The 24226-nt window shown below is 45.4% G+C and overlaps 1 protein-coding gene across 3 annotated transcripts in view; it reads right to left on the reverse strand.

Moving 5' to 3' along the window:
• TMTC3 (transmembrane O-mannosyltransferase targeting cadherins 3) overlaps window positions 1-24226 on the reverse strand; it is a 504535-nt gene that overhangs the window by 65236 nt on the left and 415073 nt on the right. For all 3 annotated transcript variants that reach the window (XM_069229615.1, XM_069229614.1, XM_069229616.1), the window contains one exon: window positions 18507-18733. In XM_069229615.1, coding sequence (XP_069085716.1) covers window positions 18507-18733 — 227 coding nt within the window. The remainder of the gene's footprint in view (window positions 1-18506; window positions 18734-24226) is intronic.

The raw sequence follows: 24226 nt of genomic DNA on the forward strand, positions 1-24226 counted from the left end.
CATATCAACACCCAACTTCCTTCCCTCTTCAGTTGGAGGCCGGATCCACTGGCGGTTGCCACAGACACTTTCCTTCAGTCATGGCCTCATTCTCTCCTCTATGTCTTTCCCCTTTTCCTTCTCAATGACCGGGTACTAGCTCAGGCCTGCAGACAGCAATCATCCCTCATTCTGATCACTCGATTCTGGCAGTCCCCTATTTGGTACCCAACCTTATTAGAGCTAGCATGAGATCTCCCATTGTTGATTCCTCCTTTTCCCGACTTGCTCTTTAACCCTCAGGGTATTACTCACAGTCTGGTCTTTGAGGGCTCCCTGCATCTCATGGCATGGAGAATTATCAGGGCTTCCTTGAGAACACTAGGAGTTTTGGAGGAGGCTGTCCAGTTTATCCAGCAATACTGGGCTCCGGGCACAGCAAGGGTTTACAAATTAGCCTGGTTGGTCTGGTGTAGCTGGTGTTTGGACAGGGATTCAGATCCCCTTTCAGCAGATGTGACCTTGGTGGTACATTTTCGGGCTTCCCTGGCATCCCAAGGAAAGGCTTACCGTACCATTAATACTTACAGATCTGCGATCTCTTCAGAACATTCAGAGTGGAAGGAAGACCTATTGGTGAAAACCCATTGGTTTGTCACTTATTAAAAGGGGGTAACTTTTGCTAAACCTCCGGTTCCCAAATACAATGTTATGTGGGATGTTAATTTAGCACTTCGCTTATTTGTCTCATGACTGGATAATGCGGATTTATCGCTTGAACATTTGTCTGCCAAATTGACCATGTTCTTGTGTTTAGTTTCTATCAAACGTGTATCTGATGTTAAAGATCCCAATGTTTTGTCTTTCCGATATTATACTTTAGGTGTTTATTTTTAGGTCAATAGGCATACCAAAACTAATTGATCATCTGTACATTACCCCGTTCTCCTCTCTCAACCTAATTTGTGTATGGGTAATTGTTTGAAGACTTATTCCCGAACTGCAGATCTCAGAAATCTCTCCTCTCCCAACTATTTATTTCCTTTCAGAAACCCCACAAAAGCCTGTCTCAGCTCCTACTTTGGCCCATTAGGTTAGATGGCTTATGTCCCTGGCTGACATTTCTACCCTTTCTTTAGGCGCCCATTCAGTGGGAGGGGCTGCGGCCTCTCGAGCTTTCTGGGCGGGGGCTAGTTTATATAATATTCTCAGATCTGCAGATTGGTCAAAAGTTAGCACGTTTAGAATTTTTTATTGTAAGCTGGTTGATCATCCATTTGACTCTGTTATATGTTTGTTTTAAACAAGCATAATATGAGCCTCTGGTCTTGTAATAAAATTGAGATTTTCCTAGCCTTTGTGCCTGAAAGGCTAGATTTTATTAAAGACATGGAGATGAGTACTATCCCACCACTGTTTCATTATCCCTCCCTGTTCTTTTCTTTCTTATTTTTCTGCAGTTCCACTGCCTATAACAAGCTCAGCTGCATCCGGTTATTCTGCATCCAGTTTCACCTTACTTGATTTCTTCATGCCGAATTTCCAGGTTGCCAGTTTCACCTTCTACTTCCCTGATGGACTCCTTTAAAGATGTGATATCCGCACTACTTACTTTATGTATAGTCTTTATTTTGCCTTCTGAATCCTTCTCTGACTGACTCTAGCAAGAAAAGAGAGCTTGTTGTTCTCAGAACAAGATAGTTATGTTCATACTCGACGTGTGATTGGTGATTGCATTACGATGTAACCTGGTTGTTTTTTCTCCCAAGTTTTCTGGGACTTGTAGATTTTTTGGGCTGCTGTTTATTAAAGTAAGAAAAGAATGCATAATACTTGCTTCCGTGTCATTAATAAAATCTAGCCTTTTAGATACCAAGGCTAGGAAAATCTTTTTGTCAAATGGATTTTTTTTTTTTTAAACAATGTATCAAATACTGAACTTTACTATTAGGCCATTTGTCTGCAGAAGCCTAGAAATGAGAGAAACCAAGACCAAAAGATAGTTAAGCCCAGAACAATATTGGGCACTGGCAAAGTCATTAGGTGTCCCCTTGGTAAAAAGGTGCAGTAGTTTATTTTTTTATTTTATTTCTTAAAGCAGGCATACACTACAAAAGTGAAAACAAGCAGCTTCCTACTTGTGGAGGACAAATGTCAGCAATTCTGAACGCAAGAAAAAGGCGCTACTTGCTCTGAATTACTGTAATCGAAAGACCTAGTTTAAGCACACAAGCATGACTAAAAATGAACAAATAGAAAGAAAAACGCATTGGTACTCTAAAGTACTGGCACAGCAGCCCTGGACATGTTAGAAAAGGACAAAGATTTCGCAGTCAGATACAATTCTCAGCTGTCAAGCAATAGGGGGTTTTGTGCCTCAGACAGCAGCTGACAACATGCAAACAAGTATTAAACTGAAAACAATCATTGGCAAAGTCAATTGGTCTAGTGTGCATTTTGGGTGCAGACAAAAACATTTAAAAATCCTTGCTTCAGTGGAAAAACAAAACAAAAAAAACAAGCACTGGCAAAGCCAAATGGTCCGGATTTAAAGGGCTAGCACACGTAGAGTTATAACATTAGATCAAGGCATGCAGAAGGGAGCCAACAGGAGCAAAGAGCAAGGGACCTATCTGCAAAGCAGTCATACATTGATTTCAATGTATGCTATTGAGGTGAGACAGGAGACTACACCCAATAGGCCAATAGCATTAGGTGGTAAATGGATATTCAACTGAGCTGAGCTATGTAGAGACAGACGAAGTCTCATGCCAAGGGCTGGAGTCAATGGCTTGTAAGGAACTGACACAAAGTCAACTCGCTGTATATTGTAAACTACAGGACTATTTGGCACCTGTGCTGTTACAACCCTGACTTAAATACAAACATTATATGTATAGAACGCATCTATGAGAATTTAGTGAGTAAATGATCCAGCAAACTTTCAAGAGGTAAAGTAGCCCCTCATGAATTTCAATGCAAGAACTCCAAGGGAGCTGGAATGATGCACTAAATACCTATCATCAAAATGAAATAGTTTTTAAAGCAATGTTAACAATGGGTATTGTCCATTACTGATGTACAAATAAGGTTGGTTTCTTGGTGCATTTTTATATGAAAATGGACTTGAAGGGACACAATAGAAAACTGCTAAGCACTGTCAGTTCCTTAAGGCAAATGGATCTAAAATATAAGAAATCCTTTAAAACATGTCTGGATTCTCCTAAGTCACCAGCTCCTTTCACATCAAAAGGTTTTCTTTATATTTTTTTTAATTACAACCTCACAGAAAGATTGGATGTCTAATATTTACTTGTTGTATACTGAATGGTCAAAGCAGTTCACATTTAGACAAGGGACACATAACCTTACTTGCCATCTAAAAAACTGTTTTAATACAATATAATTAAGTGGTGGGAAGGAAACAAATAAGGCATACATTTTGATAAGAGAAGAGGCGAATTAGCACCAATTACTCTTTTATTCACAGATATATGACCCACGCTCAAACCCAGTACTGATTACTACAGGCAAACCGCAAAACATTTTTGACCTCTAGAATAATAAAACAGGAGACATGTTTTAAAGAGCCGTTTAGAATACTCATAGCGCCTGAGGAATTGCTTACTAGTATCAAACCTATTTCTGTCCAAGTAATGCAAAGTAAACTTCTAGCTACTGTTACGAGTCATCCCAGGACCCATATTTCAACCACCTGCCACTGTTAGGAGCTCCAGTGGTGAGGTTTCATGCTTCTAGTATGTACGATAGTGTCATGGGTAACCTGCAGTCACAGTATTGTTTCCAACCCATAGTGTCTGGCTCCATGGACATTAGGTTTAAAGTCAATGAACAGTGCGCAAGTTGCTTGGCCTTCAGTAGTTCCAACAGGAAAGACTGGAGACCCCTGTGGTAAGCCTTTCACAAATGCTAATGGTAAATGTTGAAATTAAAAAAAAATTAATAGTAGACAGTGGTCAAATGGACCACTGCCTGCTTTTAAAAAGATGTTAGTAATATTTTTATTTTAAAACGGATCCCATTTTGTTTTACAAAGAGTGGGCTGCATTTAAAATAATGCTTTATTCAAAAGCAATCTAAGATACAGTGGTTTGTAGATCTTAGCTGGCCACCATCCCTGTGAGGGCTGTGATTCCTAGAGGGTGACAATTTGTGACCTCTCTCATTAATATTCATTAAGTATGTTGAATTGCGGGTCACTAGAAATTGCTATTTTGCAAACCGACCTATTAGTACGTAGGTCAGTTTGCAAAACAGCACATTAGTCGCAAACTGTAACCAGCATTTTGTGAAAAGTGATAAGTACATCTGGCCCTGAGTTGCACTGAGATGTTCTACAACTTCAATTGTCAGGAATCAATTGCAATGAGATATTGTCTTTGTCAAATAGTAGTGGGACCTAACATGACAAGTGAAGGAAATCATAACTGATCAGAAACTTGGTAAGCTTAGATCCAGGTTTTGTGAGCGAGTTCAAAGAGACTAAAATCCAGACACTATGGCACAATTATAAACAGGAGCATTACATGGGTATTCAGTGCTCCAAGGAAAACACACATTTTCCACTTCAAGCACAAAGCACACACTGTAACACCGTCATTTTGAGCATTTTGCAGTAATCCTACACGTTCACTATGTCTGCTTACTATCTCCTATGGGCACATCTGCCCAGATTCTAAATATATGGATGGGAGACAAATGTGACTATGAACAATATGCTTAACCCTTCAGGCACACCTACACCACTGAAGATCCTCAAAGGAAATGTTGAGCGAGAGCTGATCTTAAGATGGAATTTGCACATTAAGTGTACTGATCTAGTTCATTCATTTAATAACTCAAGACCAATTATGGAAGAAAAATATTTTGATTATATGGGCCTGTGTGGCCATGATTCTGTTTCCTCACTAAGAGAAGTAGCAGCACTAGGAAGATTATAGTACATCTATACAGCTCAAGAAGTACGGATTTCTCCTACCATACAGACAGCTTCTGGCACAAGAAACATATGCCAGCTTGTCATCCTTAGAAGAAAGCATTGGGATTCTTTAGCATTCATATACAGGCAACGCAACCTGCACTGCTTCTTTCCACTAGCACCAAACCAAATATCTTGGAACGAATAGACGTATCATCTGTAAATCAAGGGCTAAATTGCTTCATTTACAAATGAAAAGTACCTCAGTCAGTGCCAACTTTCCTTTACACATAAGTCACAGTCATCTATTGATATTTAAAAATCGGAGGGGTCCAGGGTGCAAGATGGCAGCATGCAAAATGTCTTCCTCTTCCAATGTGCTTCACAATTAAATATATCTAGCAGTTACTGAGCCCTTCAGTACTCTAAGATGCTGCTTCCTTAAGTTGCTTACCAAGACTTAATTGTGGCAGAATTGGTATATGTTCAGATACAAGTAGTTTTCATTTTCACCCTCTGTAATATTTCTGAGCAGCACTGATATCGTGGACTGCATCTCAGACCTTCTCTTAACTATAACTGCTGCAGTGTGGGTCTACGGGACATAGAGGAACTACTAGACTTGAGTACAGGAAGGCCGATCAGAGATTACAAGGAATATGGCTGAATTAGAAGTTATATAGAAGGGAGAATTTTTCTTTCTAACATGATTCATAAGTCTTTTCATTGGTGGTGATGAGCAAGTAGCTTGCCTGCTGAACATGGAATAGCGGAAAGAAACCAAATGTTAATGTGGCAGTAACAAATGCTGACAGATTGACCAGTTGCCCTCCAGATCTCCAGTTTATAATCTATATACCCTTGTCTTTAAAAGGCCAAAGGAAATCAGTGTTATTGATAGCGTTCCTTTATCCAATGTGATAAGCAAGTTCATATCATCTTCTCACACTGCAAGTAAACAATGGACTCTCCTAGATGCAGTCAGGCAACTAAAACCTTTGAAAAAACATTGTCAAAGCCTGATTAAAAAAATAGTTGCAAGACTAGGAATTGCTTGCATACATACGAAACTATTCCCCATGAATGTTAGCTCATGTGACAAGAAATTGACTTGAAGTGAGTCTGATTAATTGCAATAACACATGTTTTGTTGAGTTCCAGACTGCATTACAGCTGAGATGATTGGTCAATGTCTAATGTCACTGCATCTTGACAAAGAAGATTGTGTCTTACGTCATGGGACTCAATCAGTCAATAGATTTGCAAAGCACAGCTTATCACCCCGGGGTTCCTGGGTGTTGTGGGTTGTCACTGGGAACCAGTAGGTACTCCTCAAAGAGTCATGTCTTGAGCTTCCTCCTGAAGTCGAGGAGGGAGTTTGTGGTGCTTGGGGGGGGGGAGGGAAGAGGATCGGCTGGAGGTCTTGGTGGTGAGGTAGGAGAAGGAGCGCCCTCTGCTGCATCCAACTTTCGGGACTTGAGCGAGGGCAAGGGTTGTTGCGCGGAGTTCCCTGATGGACAAGTGAAAGGAGAGCCTGTGGTTGATGAGAATGGGTCCGATGTTGTGGAGGGCTTGGTATGCGATGGTGAGAACCATGAATTTGGCACATCTTGTGTACAGACAGTCAACTGAGACCTCTGAGGTGGGTGGTGATGTGGGTCCGTCTGTGGAGGTCCAGGACGAGTCTCGACGCTGCGTTCTGGATGGTCTGGTGGCAGCAGAGGAGCTGGGCGGGGAGTCCAACATAAAGAGCGTTCCCGTTGTCTAGTCTGCTAGTGATGATGGCTTGGGTAACTGTCTTTCTGGTTTTGATGGGGATCCATCTGAAGATCTTCCATAGCATGCGGAGGGAGTGGGAGCTGGAAGAGGCCATTGCATTTAGATGCATTTGCAGTCATTGTTAATGCCAAGATTACGGGCATGGTCAGTCGGGGGATGTTCGAGTGTGGAGGGCCACCAGGAGTTGTCAGATGGGAAGGGTTGTTTCCAAAGATAATCACATCTGTCTTGTCCATGTTGACTTTCAAGCAGTTCAATTTCATTCCGTGGGACATAGCATTGTTGAAGTTGTCTCTGGGGTTGCATGGTCTTCGGAAAAGGGGAGTATGAGTTGGGTGTCAGCATATGAGATGGTGTTGAAAAAAATTGTGTTGACTGAGGATCTCTGTGGGACGTCGCGTATGGTGCTCTTTGGTTCTGTAGTGAAGGGTGGAGACTGTCTCGCTGGGTGCATCCTGTGAAAAAAGGTGTGGATCCATTTGAGGGCGTTCCTTCGGATCCCGATGTGATGGAGTCTGGAAGTGAGGGTGTAGTGGGAGAGGGTGTCAAACGCGGAAGAGAGGTTGAGGAGGATCAAGCCCGCCTGCACTCTGTGGTCCAAGAGGGCCCTGATGTAGTCTGTTGTGGCGATAAGGGTGTTCTCGATGCTGTAGTTGGAGTGGAAGCCACACTAGAAGGTGTCCAGTAGATTGCGTCTTTCCAGGTGTTCGGAGAGCTGATTGTTGATGGCTTTTTCCAGGAACTTAGCTGGGAAGGAGAGCAGTGAAATGGTGCAGTAATTTTGAAGTTCGCCCAGGGTTAGCGGACGGTTTCTTAAGGAGCGGCTTCACCTCTGCTTTCTTCCATGCTTTGGAGATGGTGGCAGCCTTTGGAGGTGTTGAGGATGGGAGTGAGGATGCAGCTGATTTCTGGCCCAGGTTGAAGATGTACTGTCGGCATGGGTCGTTGGGTGAGTCAGAGTGGATCGAATGCATGAGAGCTGGTGTTTCCTAGATGGATAGAGGCTTCCCTTCAGTGATCAGGTGGCTGGGAGAGACACCCGACAGGGTCGGTAGATGTTTGAAGCTGGTGGGTTGGGGGTGAAAGTTTCTGTAGATGGCTGTGATTTTGTAGTGGAAGTAGCCATCTAGTGAGTGAGTTGCAGAGGGTCTGAGTGGGTTGGATTGTGTTTTCGGTGGCTACTACGCAGGGGAACTCTTTGATGATCTTGAAGAGTTCCTTTAGGTGGTTGGTGGGAATTCTTCAGCAGCTTAACAAGTGGAAATACTCTACAAGATTACCTTACAGCATGATAAGGTGAAAGGAAGAATCTTGATTTACAGGTCAAGGGAATACAATCGGTGTGGGGAAGAGCTGCGGGTAGTTCTGTACTGTGGAAACAGCCAATCAGATGTAGTTGGTATTTGTGTTATCACGCTGTTTCATTGTAGACTAAAGAGACAGGACTGTTCTTATACCATGAACAGAATGTTGTCATCATGGGTCAATATAAGAATTGAGGGTTGTGAAGGAGGACAGTTCTCACAAGTAAGTCTCTGGGGTGCAGCTCGAGTAAAAAATGTAAACTATTCTGGTTTGACCTGAGGGGTCAGTGTGTTTTCCACACCCATGAATATAGCCATGCCCCTAGATTTGCATAGTACCCATCTGGTGTGGAAGTGGATGCTTTGAAGAAGAGAGGGAGACTGGCTGAACTATTAGTTAGGGCTGCCTGCAGTGACAGTTTCTAAGAGGAGCTAGGGAGTTTAAAAAAATGACAGTTTTTACTCAAATGAGCCATTGGTTGTGGAATTCACACAACCATTTGTTTAGCATTGCACTTGGATGTTCCTAGCACTCACAAAAGATGACAGGGGAAGCCTTAGAAAAAAGATTAAGAAAACCATTTGACCAGAGAAAACTGTACTGCCTGTAGAGTGCTCCTTCAAATGTGTATCATGGGATTTGGACTTCAAACATCCATGTGTTCTTACTTGGACTGAATCCTTATGGTACTTAGTAATGGAAGCCTGAGGATGCTCCGAAACAGAAGCGGGGGCTTTTTTTGACCCTGTGACCAGCGAAGGTTAGACGAAGGGGGTGGGGTCCTAATTATGAGTTGTGGGGTAGAGCTTGAAGCTGGCCTAAAACCTGGTAAGATCATCTGTCATGTGCTATCACGGTAGGATGGCCAATAAATTAAGCACATCAGCGTGTACGGCTGGAAAAGAAATGATCTGAATTGCTCTGGCTGCATGGAAGTAGAGGGCACAAAGGTTCATCATGACCTCAGCACTTAAAGAGCTGGGACTTGACCTTACCACCTAAATGCATGAATAATTAATAACTGAATTAGTTAATTACTTAACAAGGGAATGTGTATAATACACTATATAGAACCCATCTCTGAGTGCTCTTTGTCTATTATAAGTTGTTATACAGGAGAAATATTATTATTATTATAGCCTATAATAATAATAATGGTAATAATAGTCATATTAATAATAAGCCTTTTGTACAGCATAGCACGCAGCTGCCTCAGAAGAGATGTCCCGGCGCTTAAAGGTATACAACAACACAGACGAACAATATAATACTCATGCAGATCTTTTTAATCGAAGAGGAATGTCTTCAGCTTATTTATTTGAAAGACGGCTTCTGACTGTGATTTTCTCACTGTAAAAGAGAGAGCATTACAAAATGTAGACACCAAGAAAATGAAAGACCTGCCTCCTCTTCTGGCTCTGTGCACTTTGGCCTCTTGCATGAGAAAAACAATATTGGTTCTAAGAGATATGGACATTGAAATAAGGCCTGAGCCTTTTTGTGAGGTATGAAGGCCCCTTTTTGGTAGTAGGCTCTGTATGACAACTAGAACTTTGTTATGACTGTACTTATTACCACAGAAAGTGAATGTACCTCTTCAATGGTGGGTTGACTGATTTGCAAAAGGGGATTTTTTAAATTATTCTTGCCGCTGTATTTTGGACAACCTGCAGCCTTTGAGTCAAGAAAGCAGGTAGCCTCAAATATAGCATATTAGAATAGTCTAATGTGGACATGATCATGGCCTGAACTATTGTCTTATGCAGCATTTTTCTTAGTGGTCTGAGTTTGGCAAATTAGTGGTCTGAGTTTGACAAAGCATGTAAAAAATATCTTCAGAATTTGGGGTGGTAAGGTCGGTGTCAAATCTGATTCAGAGATTCCTAGGAATGGAAGTAGGGGAAGGACCCAGTTCTTACAATAACTGGCTGCTCGATTAAGGGGTGGGAGGGTGGTTTAACTTAAAAAAAAAAAAAATGTTGGCTTAGCCAAATTCAGTTTGAGACAGCTTTTATTCATCTAATCTGCTACTTCTTTCAGGCATCATTTAATGATGCCTAAGGTCTCTCTTATTCTCATGAAAAGGCAGCAGCAGGGAGTTGATAATTGCTGAAAGCCTCACAATTCAAACAAATTGCCAGTTGCTCCAGGCAAAGGTAGAACAGTATGGGCAACAGCGTCAACCCCTTCGGACCCATATCTTAGTGGTTCAGAGGCTGAGATAAAGCAGACGCAGAAGCATGCTTTTATTTGCAATGGACATATATGGGTGGTTATATGTCAAAATACTGAGGTCAAGAATAACGACATGCATTTATATCAAATTTACAAATGTATTTTCAGCATATTATTATCCCATCATAAACTAGAGAGAGTAGCTCAGCTATTCCAAATGCACATCTATTTACCTTGCTAATATGTCTACAGTTCCCCATCCTATTTCAAGTGGAACATTCCTTGGTTAGCTGGGTAACCCATGACCAGGAGGTCCCTTCGACATAGAACCGCTGCATCATTGTGGCAGTTGCCCTGCCCTATTGTAGACCGTGAATGGCACTGATTGTTCCTGGCTGGTGGTCGATTAGTTTTTTTGCTTAGAGAAAACAAACTTCTGCTTTGGGAGTTTGTTTTCTCTAAAAAAAAGAGCAGAGCAGGGAAAAGTAGCAGTATCACAGTAAAGCGATCCTCGCTACAGAGGCACGGATCTGTAAATAGGGTGAACAGTCCACTGCCATGTGGAAAAGGTGTGGTCTCCACCCCCCTGGTATAACGTCAACCAGGAATTAAATGACCCCCTTGGTTTTTAACACATGTCCATCAAAAAGCACAGAAATTATTTGGCCTAAGATCTGCCCATTAAACTTCAAGCAAAACTTTAAGATTCTCCAACTAAAGGTGCTCAATACCATACAAAAATATGTGAATCAAAAATATGGGAATAGCTTTTCTAGCCTTAGAATGTTACGATTGGAATATGCTTCCAGGAAAAAATGAGGGGTTGATAAAAATTCTGTTCCTTTAAGATCTTATTGTATTAATACCCTGTTACACCTAGAGGGACCCAGCCCACTTAAAGACCTGTCATTAAAAACGGACACTCAAACGGGCCCATACCGGGCTCTATATTTATGTCCTTAACTTTTATTGGCGCATAACAGAGAGCAATTGTTTAAACAATTAATGCAAAAAAACGCTAAGGCAATCCATGTCACCGATTCAGTTCCCATTTATATTTCACATTCTTAGCTTAATCTTGCATTCCCTAAGAGAGATTGCTTTTTTCCAGGATGTTGTGTTACAGCATTTTATTTTTTTGGGGCAGCATATTACTCTTGTATACTAGATACTTTGATCTGTGTCACTGCCAGGTGTTTACAACTGACCACAAGCCAGTGCGAATTTCTCTCAGTGGGTCAAAAAAGTGTTCAGAATACATGGTCATCCAAGCCTTGTCCTTGTCATAGTTTCCAAGTGCACTTGTTATTTTCTGCAAATGTGCGTGAAGGAGGTACACAGTTGTCAAAGTATTGACAAAGCGAAAAGAAAAGAAGATGCAGTGCTTCCAGGTGAGTGGGTGTGTTGCATGTTTGAGAGGTGGTAAAGTGAAGGAGATACGAGAAAGTGCATTCAAGAGAGAATGAAAAGAGGGTTCTGCAGAGAAGAAAATGAAGTGTAAGGATGCAGATGGAGACGCAGAGAGAAAGGGGCATAATTGTCTAACAGAATGAGCATAGTGGGAGAGATTTAGATAAAATGAAGCACATTACCCTTTTCACAACCCTCAATTATTATATTTAATTTACAGTCTCACAATTTCAGAATTGATAAATTTCCATTATTAATTATTTATAACAAAATCATTGTTGTTACTCATTTATCTTAAAAAGCTAACAACCACTGACAAAACCAATAGTCCTGACGAACGAGTTACTTACCTTCGGTAACAACTTTTCTGGTGGATACATTAGCTACCTGTGGATTCCTCACCTAATGAATACTCCCATGGCGCCAGCATTCGACGGAAATCTTCTTCCTAGTCTCTGCACGTCGACGAGGACGTCACTCTAGCCCACGCGACGCCGTCTGACGTCATACAGGCAATAAGAGGTCCTCGCCGACGTGCCGACGTCAGTACCAACATTTTTTACGTGCATGAGAATAACAACTCAATGCAATGAAAGAGCAAGGCAACATCCCATAACATTGTAAAATACACAACATTGCAATAAAATGGCTGTAGATTTAATATAACTCTCTTCTCTTTTTTTTTTTTTAAAACAAACAAATATATGCAAATCATGTATATACACAAAAGATATATACATATATATACGTATAAATATACACAAGTATCCATATATACAAAATATATTGCAACCTTGAAGACCAAGAGGAGCGCACTCAAGGATTACTTGGTAAGACCAGAAAGGCAACGGGGAGGCGGGTGGAACCGTGAGGAATCCACAGGTAGCTAATGCATCCACCAGAAAAGTCGTTACCGAAGGTAAGTAACTCGTTCTTCTGATGGATACAACTACCTGTGGATTCCTCACCTAATGAATAGAGTCCCAAAGCAGTACCACTCCCGGTGGTGGGTGCCGAAATGGTCAAACCAAGAAATCCTGCAGCACTGACCGTGCAAAATGGCCGTCCCTTCTGACCTCAGAGTCCAAACAGTAATGTTTCGCAAAAGTGTGAAGGGACGACCAAGTTGCGGCCTTGCAGATGTCGACCACAGGAACACCCCTGGCCAAGGCCGAAGTGGCCGACTTAGCTCTGGTGGAATGAGCTCTAATGCCATCAGGAGGATCCTTCTTTGCCAAAGAGTAACAGATTTTAATGCAAAGAACAACCCACCTGGAGAGTGTTCTCTTGTGGAATGCCTTTCCTCTCCTCTTGCCCACGTATCCGATGAACAGCTGATCCTCCAGCCTGAAATCCTTCGTTCTATCAATGAAGAAGCTTAACGCCCTCTTTGGGTCCAAGCGATGAAGTCTCTCTTCCTCCTTTGAAGGATGAGGCAGAGGATAGAACATGGACAAAGTAATTGTCTGGGCCAAATGGAAGGGTGAAACAACCTTCGGGAGGAAAGCAGCCTTGGTCCTCAACACCACCTTATCCCCATAAAAAGTTGTATAAGGGGGTTTTACCGATAAGGCTTCTAACTCACTCACTCTCCTTGCAGATGTTATAGCCACCAGGAAGATTGTTTTAATAACCAAATACCTTAAGGGGCAAGAATGCATAGGCTCAAAAGGGGACCCCATAAGGAAAGTGAGGACCAAGGACAAATCCCATTGAGGCATAACGAATGGTTTTGGAGGATATTTATTTAGAAGACCTTTCAAGAATCTGAGAACAATAGGGGATTTAAATAACGATGGTTGGTCTGGAAGACAAATAAAGGCTGACAAAGCCGACAAATAACCCTTAATGGTAGCCACTGCACAACCTTTCTGCGCTAGAGACAGAGCAAAAGACAAAACGTCCGACAGATGAGCATGTAAGGGATCAATCTGTCTCTCTCCACACCACATAACAAATTTAGACCACCTATTAGCGTAGATAGATTTAGTGGAGTGTCGCCTGGCCGCTAATATAACATCCACTACATCAGGCGGGAGAGAGAAGGAACTCAGGTTGCCCTGTTCAATCTCCAGGCATGTAGGTGTAGACTCTGGAGGTTGGGGTGTAAAACCTGCGACTGCAAGAGGAGGTCTGCCCTGAGAGGAAGACGGAGCGGAGGGCACAGCGAGAGTTGGAGAAGGTCGGAGTACCACACCCTCCTTGGCCAATCCGGAGCTATTAAGATGAATTGGGCCCGGTCTTGGCAAATCTTCCTCAACACTCGAGGAATCAAGGGTATGGGGGTAAACGCGTAAAGCAACTGGTCGCACCAGGTTATCAGAAACGCGTCCCCCAATGCTTCCTGCACCGGATACTGGAGGCTGCAGAATAACGGACAATGCGCGTTCTCCCGAGTGGCAAACAGATCTATCCGAGGAAACCCCCACATCTGGAAGATTAAACGGACTTGATCTGGATGGAGACGCCACTCGTGGTCGGCCGAGAATTGGCGACAGACTGTCCGCACGTACATTCAAGACCCCGGCCAAATGATTTGCTACCAAGCAAATCTGATGGTCCTTTGCCCAGGACCATAATCGAAGAGCTTCTCTGCAGAGAAGGTACGACCCTACTCCTCCCTGTTTGTTTATGTACCACATCATGGTAGTATTGTCCGTCAGGACCTGCACCGACTGACCACGAAGGGAAGGGAGGAAGGCCTTGAGAGCCAGACGTACAGCCCGTAACTCTAACAGATTGATATGAAACATCTGTTCCTCTGGAGACCAAAGTCCTTTGATCTCCAGATCCCCCAGATGAGCTCCCCACCCTAGAGTGGAAGCATCCGTTATGACCGTGGCCACTGGTGGTGACTGCGCGAACGGCTTTCCTTGTGAAAGATCCACCACTTCAAATCCACAGCAGCATCTCTGGAGATCTTGACCGCACCTTCTAGATCTCCCTTGTGTTGAGACCACTGCCTTCGGAGGCACCACTGAAGAGCCCTCATGTGCCAGCGAGCATGCGTGACCAACAGTATGCAGGAGGCAAACAGATCGAGCAGACGAAGGACCTTGAGGACTGGAACTACCGCTTCATTTCTAAACATTGGAACCAATTCATGAATATCTTGAACCCGCTGAGGCGGAGGAAAGGCTCGATTCAATGTTGTATCCAGTACTGCCCCTATGAACAGGAGGCGCTGAGAGGGCTCCAGGTGAGATTTGGGCACGTTCACCGAAAAGCCCAGGTCGAACAACAACTGGGTTGTTGACTGCAGATGATGCGACACAAGCTCCGGGGACTTGGCTTTGATCAACCAGTCGTCTAAGTAAGGGAATACTGCTATCCCCTTCCTTCTGAGCTCTGCCGCAACCACTGACATCACCTTCGTGAAGACTCGAGGTGCTGAAGTAAGACAGAACGGAAGGACCGCAAACTGATAGTGCTGCGACCCTACCACAAACCGGAGATACTTCCTGTGTGACTTGAGTATCGGAATATGAAAATAAGCATCCTGCAAGTCGACAGACACCATCCAATCTTCTTTGTTCAACGCCAAAAGCACCTGTGCTAGGGTCAGCATCTTGAACTTTTCCTGATTGAGGAACCAATTCAAGATCCTCAGATCCAGGATCGGTCTCAACCGACCATCCTTCTTGGGAATCAGGAAGTACCTTGAGTAACAACCTCGACCCCTTTCCTGCTCTGGGACCAACTCCACCGCGCCCTTTGAAAGGAGGACCTGAACCTCCTGTTCTAGCAACAGGAGATGTTCTTCTGAACAATAAGATGTGCAGGGCGAAACTCCCGAAAGGGAAGGGTGTAGCCTTTTTCCACAGTACTGATAACCCAAGTGTCCGTTGTAATAGTCTCCCACTTGTGGAGAAAATGCCGTAATCTTCCCCCTACAGGAGAGGAGTGAGTGGGAAATGGTGGAAGACTAAGGCTGCTTTCCCTGCTGCACCCCTCCAGAGGACGAGGAAGAGGCAGAGTGCTGTTGAGAGGCTCCTCTGGTGCGGGCCCTACCTCTCCCTCTAAATGATCTATAGGGGTGGGAAGAGGCGGGTTGCTGGAACCTCCCCCGAAAGGAGGAAGAGGAGGAAGAGCCACGCCCAAATCCACGAAACCTCCTGAAAAACCTGGAAAAGGCAGAGGAAGAAGGAGCTTGCAGCCCTAACGATTTGGCTGTGGCCCTGCTCTCTTTAAATCGATCCAAGGCCGAATCTGCCTTGGCTCCAAACAGTTTGTCCCCATCAAACGGGAGGTCTAATAGGGTCGACTGTACGTCCGCAGAAAACCCTGAATTACGGAGCCAGGCCTGTCTACTCGCCACCACAGCCGTGCCCATCGCCCTAGCCACCGAGTCGGTCGTGTCCAGCCCAGACTGGATAATCTGGGTTGCGGCAGCCTGGGCGTCCGAGACAACATCCAAGAGTCCCTGGGGAAGCTCCGTAAAAGAAGATGAAATATCATCCATAAGAGCATGGATATATCTCCCCAGAATGCAAGTTGCGTTGGTGGCCTTCAACGCCAAACTGCAAGATGAAAATATTTTCTCGGATTGCGCATCCAGTTTTTTGGAGTCCCTGTCTCCAGGTACCGTCAGGAAAGATCCAGGCGCTGATTTCGATGAACAGGAGGCTGGCACCACCAAGCTCTCCGGCGTAGGGTGTCTTGAAAGAAAGCCAGGGTCAGATGGTGCAGCCCGATATCTTCTGGCCACAGCCCTATGAACTGCCGAGGAAGATACAGGCTTCTTCCACACCTCCAACACCGGATCAAGCAAAGCCTCATTAAACGGCAAGAGAGGCTCCGCTGCAGCAGAGGCCGGATGCAGCACCTCCGTCAATAAATTCTGCTTCGCCTCTGCCACCGGCAAAGGCAGGTCCAGAAAGTTAGCTGCCTTCCTCACCACCGCGTGAAAGGTAGCAGCCTCCTCCGTATACTCCCCTGGAGATGAAAGGTCCCACTCAGGGGAAGTATCCAGCCCACTGGCCGTATCCAGACCATGCAGTCCATCACCAGAGTCCTCAACCTCTCCTTCCTCCAGGACTCGCTGGTACTCCTGCTCTTCCAAAAGACGGAGAGCACGCCTCCTCGAATGTAGTCTCTGCTCAATATGCGGAGTCGACATGGCCTCTGCCGAAGTCGAAGATCGGCGCCGATCTCCAGAAGCATCCGACGCCGCATCCGGCGCCACAGGCAGCTTCGGCGCCGATGAAGGAGCAGGACGAAGAGATCTTGGAGCCGATGGACCCACCGGAGTCACAGGACGAAATCCCGACGTCGACGGGATGGAAACCTCCGGAGCCAATCCCTCTGAAGCCACCGGAGCGGCCACCGGCGCCGACACCGGCGCCGAGCCCACATTCCCAAAAGGGAGAAAGGGCATAAAGGGTGCCGGCCGAAGAGGCGCAGGATCACCCAATGAAAAGGCCAAAGGCCCCGAAGGACCAGCTGGAGCACCTCCTGGAGCCATCTGCTGAAAGATGGTATACATTGCATTCAGAAATGCGGTACTATCGGCTCCAGGGGCGGGGAAAGCCGGATACTGAGGTGCCTGGATCGAAGGCGACCCCGACGCCGGCCTCGACGTCCGCGACGCCGGAGACATCACAAGAGGCTGCATCACCTCAACCACAGACGCTTGTCCAGGCGAAGTCGGTGACGCCGGAGAGGGCAACGGCGTCGATGGATGCGGCGTGACCGTGGGACTGACCTCCCAAGTCCTCCGACGCCGAGCCGAAGGCGACCTCAAACGAGTCTCCTTGCTGGAATGACGCCGTGAATCTCTACGGCGCCGGGAGTCTCGATGACGCCGATGAGACCTTGGCGAGGAAGACTTTTTGTGATGTTTTTCCTTTCTCTTTGACTTCGCCAGGAATAGCTTAGCCTCACGTTCTTTGAGGGCCTTCGGATTCATGTGCTGACATGAATCGCAAGTCACGACGTCGTGGTCGGAGCTCAAACACCAGAGACAGTCGGAGTGAGGATCTGTAACGGACATCTTGCCCCCACACTCTCGACAGGGCTTGAAACCCGACTTTCTCTGAGACATTGTTACCGCAGAGAAGAACTACGCAGCAGAAAATACACTGTAACTACTAAAGTAACAGTAGCTCCCTCGAAGATAACCGTCTCGAATGCACGGAAAAAAGGGAACTGACGTCGGCGAGGACCTCTTATTGCCTGTATGACGTCAGACGGCGTCGCGTGGGCTAGAGTGACGCCCTCGTCGACGTGCAGAGACTAGGAAGAAGATTTCCGTCGAATGCTGGCGCCATGGGAGTATTCATTAGGTGAGGAATCCACAGGTAGTTGTATCCATCAGAATGGAAGATGTATGTCAGTTGTTGTGTTATATATCTAGATGTAATAACAGAGAGCTCAAAGTGGGACCAAAATACTGGTTGGGTGGCACGCAACAAGAATCACAGAAATGTTGTTAGGTGTGTAAGACACACACTTAGCTACACAGACCACGCCCCTTTTAGAGACGATTTCGACCACTTTTGGCATCACACTAAAGCCATGTTAGTGTTATATAAGACTCATGCTTGATTGGTGTTTTTAACAGTGCAAAAAAGAAAAGTCGACATTCAGTTTAACTTCAATAAGTACAGCAAACTGACTTGCTCCCTGTGCAATGGGTTTCAAATATTAAAATAGCATTTCTTACCCTCAGGTTAGCTGTAAAATCTGGAAAAGACACAATACTTGCCTTATTACCAACCCTGAAAAGGTTTGGAAACATTCATCTTTTTTAGCAGTTTCTAAAAAAAGTGACATTTTATTAACTTAATATGTATCTGCTTTCAAATTAAAATAATGGAAAGTCTTGCTCATGGTTGCACACGAACGCCATTTGAAAAGATTTCTCACGTTAGCACAGAGGTGTTGCATAAATTAATCAACGTTAACCACGTTCACCTACCCGATTCTTGCATGAGCAAAGCAGAGTTGAATAATGCCAACTTATGCTTGGGGTTTAGCTCTAAAGCGTGGTTAAAATTCTTCAGGGCTTCCGCTGGATCCTTTAATTCGATATAAACAATGGCTAGATTGTACCACAGATCAGCATTTAGTTTGTCCAGCTCCAAGGCTCGAAGATACGCTTCTTTCGCTTTCAAAGGCTTATTCATTTTTAAAAGCAGCTCTCCCCTGTTAAGGAAACACACATTTTGTTTATCTTTCCAGCACAAAACCACAACATTTAAACTTCTGGTCACCTTCCACTACTAATGAGCAAATGATTGGACAACGCTAGTTTGTAAGCAAGCTATGTACTTTAAGTCCTAAGAAAGCTGTGCTAATGTGCGCTGCTAAAGCGCTTCTCTAGGCTCATGGTCGCAAATAAACCCCCTCGAGACTGCGACAATGAAATGGTCAAATAAAGAATGTCATTTACCAACACCGTTTCAGGAGTCTTTACTTTTCACATCAAGATCTGCAGGAGACATAACTTAAGAGACAGTCTGTCAACACTTTCACTGGACCCAATGAATACTGTTAAAATCTCTCTCACGCTGGCAGTCTCGTTTCTCCTAAGCTGAATTCATGCCACCCATCCCCTCCACCCAGGCTAAGCTATACAGTTCAACAATCTTGCAGAATTAAGAATACCTAATTGAGCTGAGACAAGCAAGTTATTAGTGCAAACAACAGTGCAGAAAACATTGCAGAACGCTGAATACTAAACAGGAGTTCTATGCTTTCTGAAATTTGACCTAACCTCAACCAGTTGCCCTAATTTACAGTAAACTATGACATTGAACAAAAAAACACACCTGTTGGGGGAGGGGGTCATTTAGTTTTATGTCTCAGCTGTATACATTAAATATGCTCTTGAGGGAAAATATAAACTGTAGGAGGCTGGCTCAATATATGGTGTAACCTATAGGTGAGGCACCCTGTACTGAGTCCAGGCAAACCTTAGTGGTAGTGTAATAAGTTCTAAATAACCAGCGCTCTCAGTTTTCAAGTTTTAGGACCCTTCCCATGGGACCCCAAGGAAACCCATTAGGGACAAGGGAGGTTCAAGAGTGCCCCCATCCGTGGCTACCCAGAGAAGCGGAGTGCCTACACCAGGGAGCCCAGGTGCAAAGGAGTGAATTCCTTTCAGAACCTCCCGTTGAAGTTAATGGGTGATCTTGGTTGTAAAGCTGCTGTAGTGACCCGTGGATCTGGTCAGTAGAACACAGGCATAGATTCCAGAAAAAGAGGACCTAAGAAAAGAGGAGACAGAGTCCAGACCACCCAGAGGTGCCCAGGTGGTGCAGGGTGCTATGCACACCCTTCTTGGAGAGGCTTTCCTATCGGACGGTGGTTGAAGAAGTGCAACTGTGGAGCTGCTAGGGGTCATCCATGAGCTATCCCACTCTGGTCGCTGGATTGCAGAGGTGTCAGTGGTCAGTAGAACCACCAACAGGCCTCTGACAGCAGGCACAGGGAGGACTCAGCAGCACAGCATAGAACGGTGCCCACGCCGCAGGAGTTGCACAGAGAATGTCATTCTCGGAGCTGCGTAGGTCTGGAGGCTGGGTCTTCTTGGAGCTAGGAGGTCTTCAGACTGAAGGGCCAACAAGCTTTGGCAACAGCATACAGACGTGGTACACAGCGTTTCCAGCAAGGCAACTCCAGTGAGGGACCACACAAAGAAGACAGGTCAGACCTCTGGAGGGCCACAGAACCATCACCAGTACTGTAGAGCCTTGGAGAATCCGTGGGACAGCAGGATTCACAAACTGGCTATCGTCGCTGAGGTGCCTGCGGATGCAGGGGAGTGACTCCTTCACCTCAAGGGAGATTCCTTCTTACTTTCCTAAGTGAAGGCAGAGTCCTTGCGACTCTAGAGAATGCACGGCCACGGAGGTTGCAGTCCTTGCAATACACAGGGACCAAGTTGCAGTAGAAGCCCTCCTACTAGGCGCAGTTTTGTCTTGGGTCCCGGTGCAGTCCAGCAGTGGTTCCATTATCCAGATGGCAGAAGAGTCTTCAGATGGTTGCAGAGAGAAATCCACAGACAAATCTAGGGTCCCACCCTCAGAGGAGCACTTAAGTAACCCAAGAAAGGGGTTGGATACTTCCTGCAGTGACCCATCTATCAGAAGGGGTCGGGTCATCAGTCAGTTGGAATAATCGGTCAGATGCTCCCACTGGCCTCTGCTCATCTCATTTCCAAGATGGCACAATCCAATGGCTGCCTGGCAGAGCTCTGGGCACCTTCCTAGGGGAGCAGCTGGATGGGGGGTCACTCCCCTGTCCCTTGTGTGTTTTTGTGCTAGAGCAAGAGTCCTGCACTAGAGTAAACTGTTTTTTTCAAGGAAGGCACCAACTGTGACCTTCAAAGCTATCCGGTGGCGCTCAGAGGCACCCCCACCCCGGCTCAGAGACACCTATTTCTAAAGGAGAGGTAGTAACAGCTCTCCTCTATAGGAGTTAGGCTCCGCACCAGGAGGGCAGAACAGTGTCTGGGGTTGGCAGCAGCACGGGCTGGCATGCAGACCGTGCAAGGCTGTACAGGCAGACATGAGGGATCCCCTAGGGAGCCCACAGAGTACATGGTATCATGCAACTAGCACTGGAATCAGTGTAGTTGCATGATTCCAACATGTTTGATACCAAACATGACACGTTCGGTGAAGACATTATGTAGTTGAACATCTTGTGTTGACCAGTTTCCACTACATACCTTAAGATGGTTTCCATGCACTTACAAAGCCCAGACAATGGAGTCTGGGATTTGTAGAGAACCATGTGCCCTGCACTTTGGCTGAAGGGCCTACCTTAGGGGTGACTTGTATGGTCAGAGTGCGGTGACTGTGATATAAGGTAACCTTATGTCTGGGGTGAAAGGTGCATGCAGCATTTCAAACAGGCTGCAATGGCAGGCCTGCAGTTACAGTTTTCTATGTAAGAAAGGTGCTGCTTTCCTACACAAACCAACTGTAGTACAACACATAGCAGAATTTTGTTAATGATATTACACATTTCATGTACCTGAACAAATCTGCTGTTCAAACCTAAAGGAAAAGTTACTTACCTTCGGTTTCACCTTATCTGATAGAGCTGCAGATTCCTTACCGTAGAATTTCCCCTAAAAGTCAGTCTTGATCCAGAGATTTTTCTTGAGCAGCATCCCTGCGTACTGTTTAGGTTCTGTTGATCAGTTCTACGTCTGTCGTCAGCGTCGGTATTGACTTTGTGAGTCTTATATAGGCACCACTCAAGCGCGCTGATATCAGCTTCTTTTCACAACTTTCCACACCAGAAGTGCAGAGCTGTGAAGAACACGAACCACTGGTGCCTCAAAACTAGAGCCCTGAAAGGGAAGTCCCTACCCCTAGAAGTCAGTTTGCAGAGTGGGGAGAATGGGTGGGTCGGTAAGGAACCTGCAACTATTTGCTATCTCTAACATATAAAGCGTTGCCAAAGGTAAGTGACTTGTCCATCTGATACAGATATCTAGTTGCAGATTCCTTACCTTAGAATAGATACCCAAGCAATATCATTCCCAGAGTTAGGTTTGCAAACCAAGATCACACCAGAAAGTCCTGCAGGACCGAATGGGCAAAGTGCCAGACCATAGGGAAGTTACTGTCCAGGCAGTAATGTTTGGTAAACGTGTGCAGAGATGCCCATGTTGCGGCCTGACAAATATCCAGGACCAGTACTCCCCATGCTAACACAGTGGTTGCAGCTTTAGCTCTGGTACAATAAGCATGCAAACCCTCCGGGGGTTGAATCTTAGGCAAAGAGTAGTACATTTTAATGTCGAGTACGACCCATCAGGAGATCTTCCCATCAACCAATCTTCTGCACTGCCCGACCTTTCTTCACACCCACCAAACCAGTGAAGAGTTGATCATCCGCCCGGACCTCTATGGAACGATCAAGGTAGAACACCAATGCTCTTTTTTTAGGTTCAGTCAGTGGAGTCTCTCTCCTCTTTCCTAGAAGGATGTGATAGTGTGAAAAAAATTAGGCAAGGTGATGGATTGGCCTACATGAAAGAGCATAACCACTTTCAAGAAAGGAGGCCTCTGTGCAAAGCACCACTTTGTCAGGATACATGGAAAGGTAGAGAGGCTTGGATGACAATGCCTGCAGCTCACTCAACCTGCAGGCAGATGTAATGGCCACAAGGAAGGCTGTTTTCAAAGTGAGACGCCTTAGAGGACAATTGTGGAGAGGCTCTAACTGAGCGCACATCGGGAATGTCACAACCAAATTAAAGTTCCATTGGGGCAAAATGAATAGGAAGGGGGAAACATCAGTAAGGTCTTTAAATATCCCATTGTAAATAAGTTTAATAAAAAAGAAGGCTGATCAGGCAGCTGTAAGAAAGCAGAGATTGCAGACAAATAACCTTTGGGAGTGCCCAAAGCAGAGCCCCGCTGGCCCAACGAAAGTATGAACAACAGAACCTTAGAGAAAGGGGCAGAGAAGAGGTCAACAGACTTGTCTGTGCGCCATGCCAGACATTTCATCCAACAACAGGCGTATACTGTTTTGGTGGAGGGACGTCTGGCTGCCAAGGTAACATTACAGACTTCAGACGGAAGGTAAAAATAGGTCAAATGCTGCTTCTCAATCTCCACCTAAGAAGGTGGAGACTGGACATGTTTGGGTGGAGAACCCTCCCCTACAGCTGCAACAGAAGATCCTCTGGAAGGGGAATTCTGATCGGAGGATCAATGGCAATACTCATTAGTTCGGGATACCAGACTCTTCATGTCCAAAACAGAGCCACATAGATTACTTGGGCCCATTCGTTGTTGATCTTCTTGAGTACTCTGGGCAGAAGTGATATGGGTGAAAAAGCTTACAGGAGGCCTAGAGCTCCACTCAAAACAAAAAGCAACACCCAGTGAGTGTCACCTTGGAAACTCCAACGTGCAAAACTGCTGACATTGCTCGTTCTCTGCAGAGGCAAACATATCTAACCAAGGCTCTCCCCACTGCTGAAAGAGACCTTACGCCACCTCAGAATTAGTTAAAATAGGAGAAGTGCCCACTTCATGCCAGTCCCACCCCTAAGGTGGACGAGCTGAAGTGGACACTACTTTTTAAATTCCTCCATCTTGTTTGGAAGGAATTAGGCCACTAGGGATGTGGTATGCCCACTTCCAAGAGGAAGTGGTCATAAAAAGGGTGTAGTCACCCTGAAGGTGAATAGCCCATTGGCTACCACCTAGCACTCCCTTTAACACCCCTAAATTCAGTATTTAGGTGGCACCCCTGAACCTAAGAAGACAGAGCACTACAGCATGCATCCTGCAGAGGAGACTGCAGACACCAACTGACTTGGCCCCAGCAGTACTGGCCTGTGTGCAGCCCTCAACTATTCTGCATCAAAAGATGGTCTGTCTTGCAGCCCAGCGACCTCCAAAACCCTGGGATGTCTGCCTGCCTTTGACAAAGACCAAGATATCCCATGGACAGAGGACTTGTACAGAAGAAACTAACTTTAAAGAAAAAGTACCCTGCCCCGAGGAACCGCAAAACTGCACCTGAACCCACCTCTGCAACTGACATCCACGGACCGAGTCCGAGTGGCCGACCGGTCCTGTGAAGGTTCCCCAGCAGTTCTAAGCCCGAGCCCACGGTGGGTTGACCCTTGCCTGACACTGCCTCAAAGCCGACAGCCGCAAT

Source organism: Pleurodeles waltl, chromosome 4_1, assembly GCF_031143425.1.
Source record: "Pleurodeles waltl isolate 20211129_DDA chromosome 4_1, aPleWal1.hap1.20221129, whole genome shotgun sequence".
Taxonomy (NCBI): Eukaryota; Metazoa; Chordata; class Amphibia; order Caudata; family Salamandridae; genus Pleurodeles; species Pleurodeles waltl.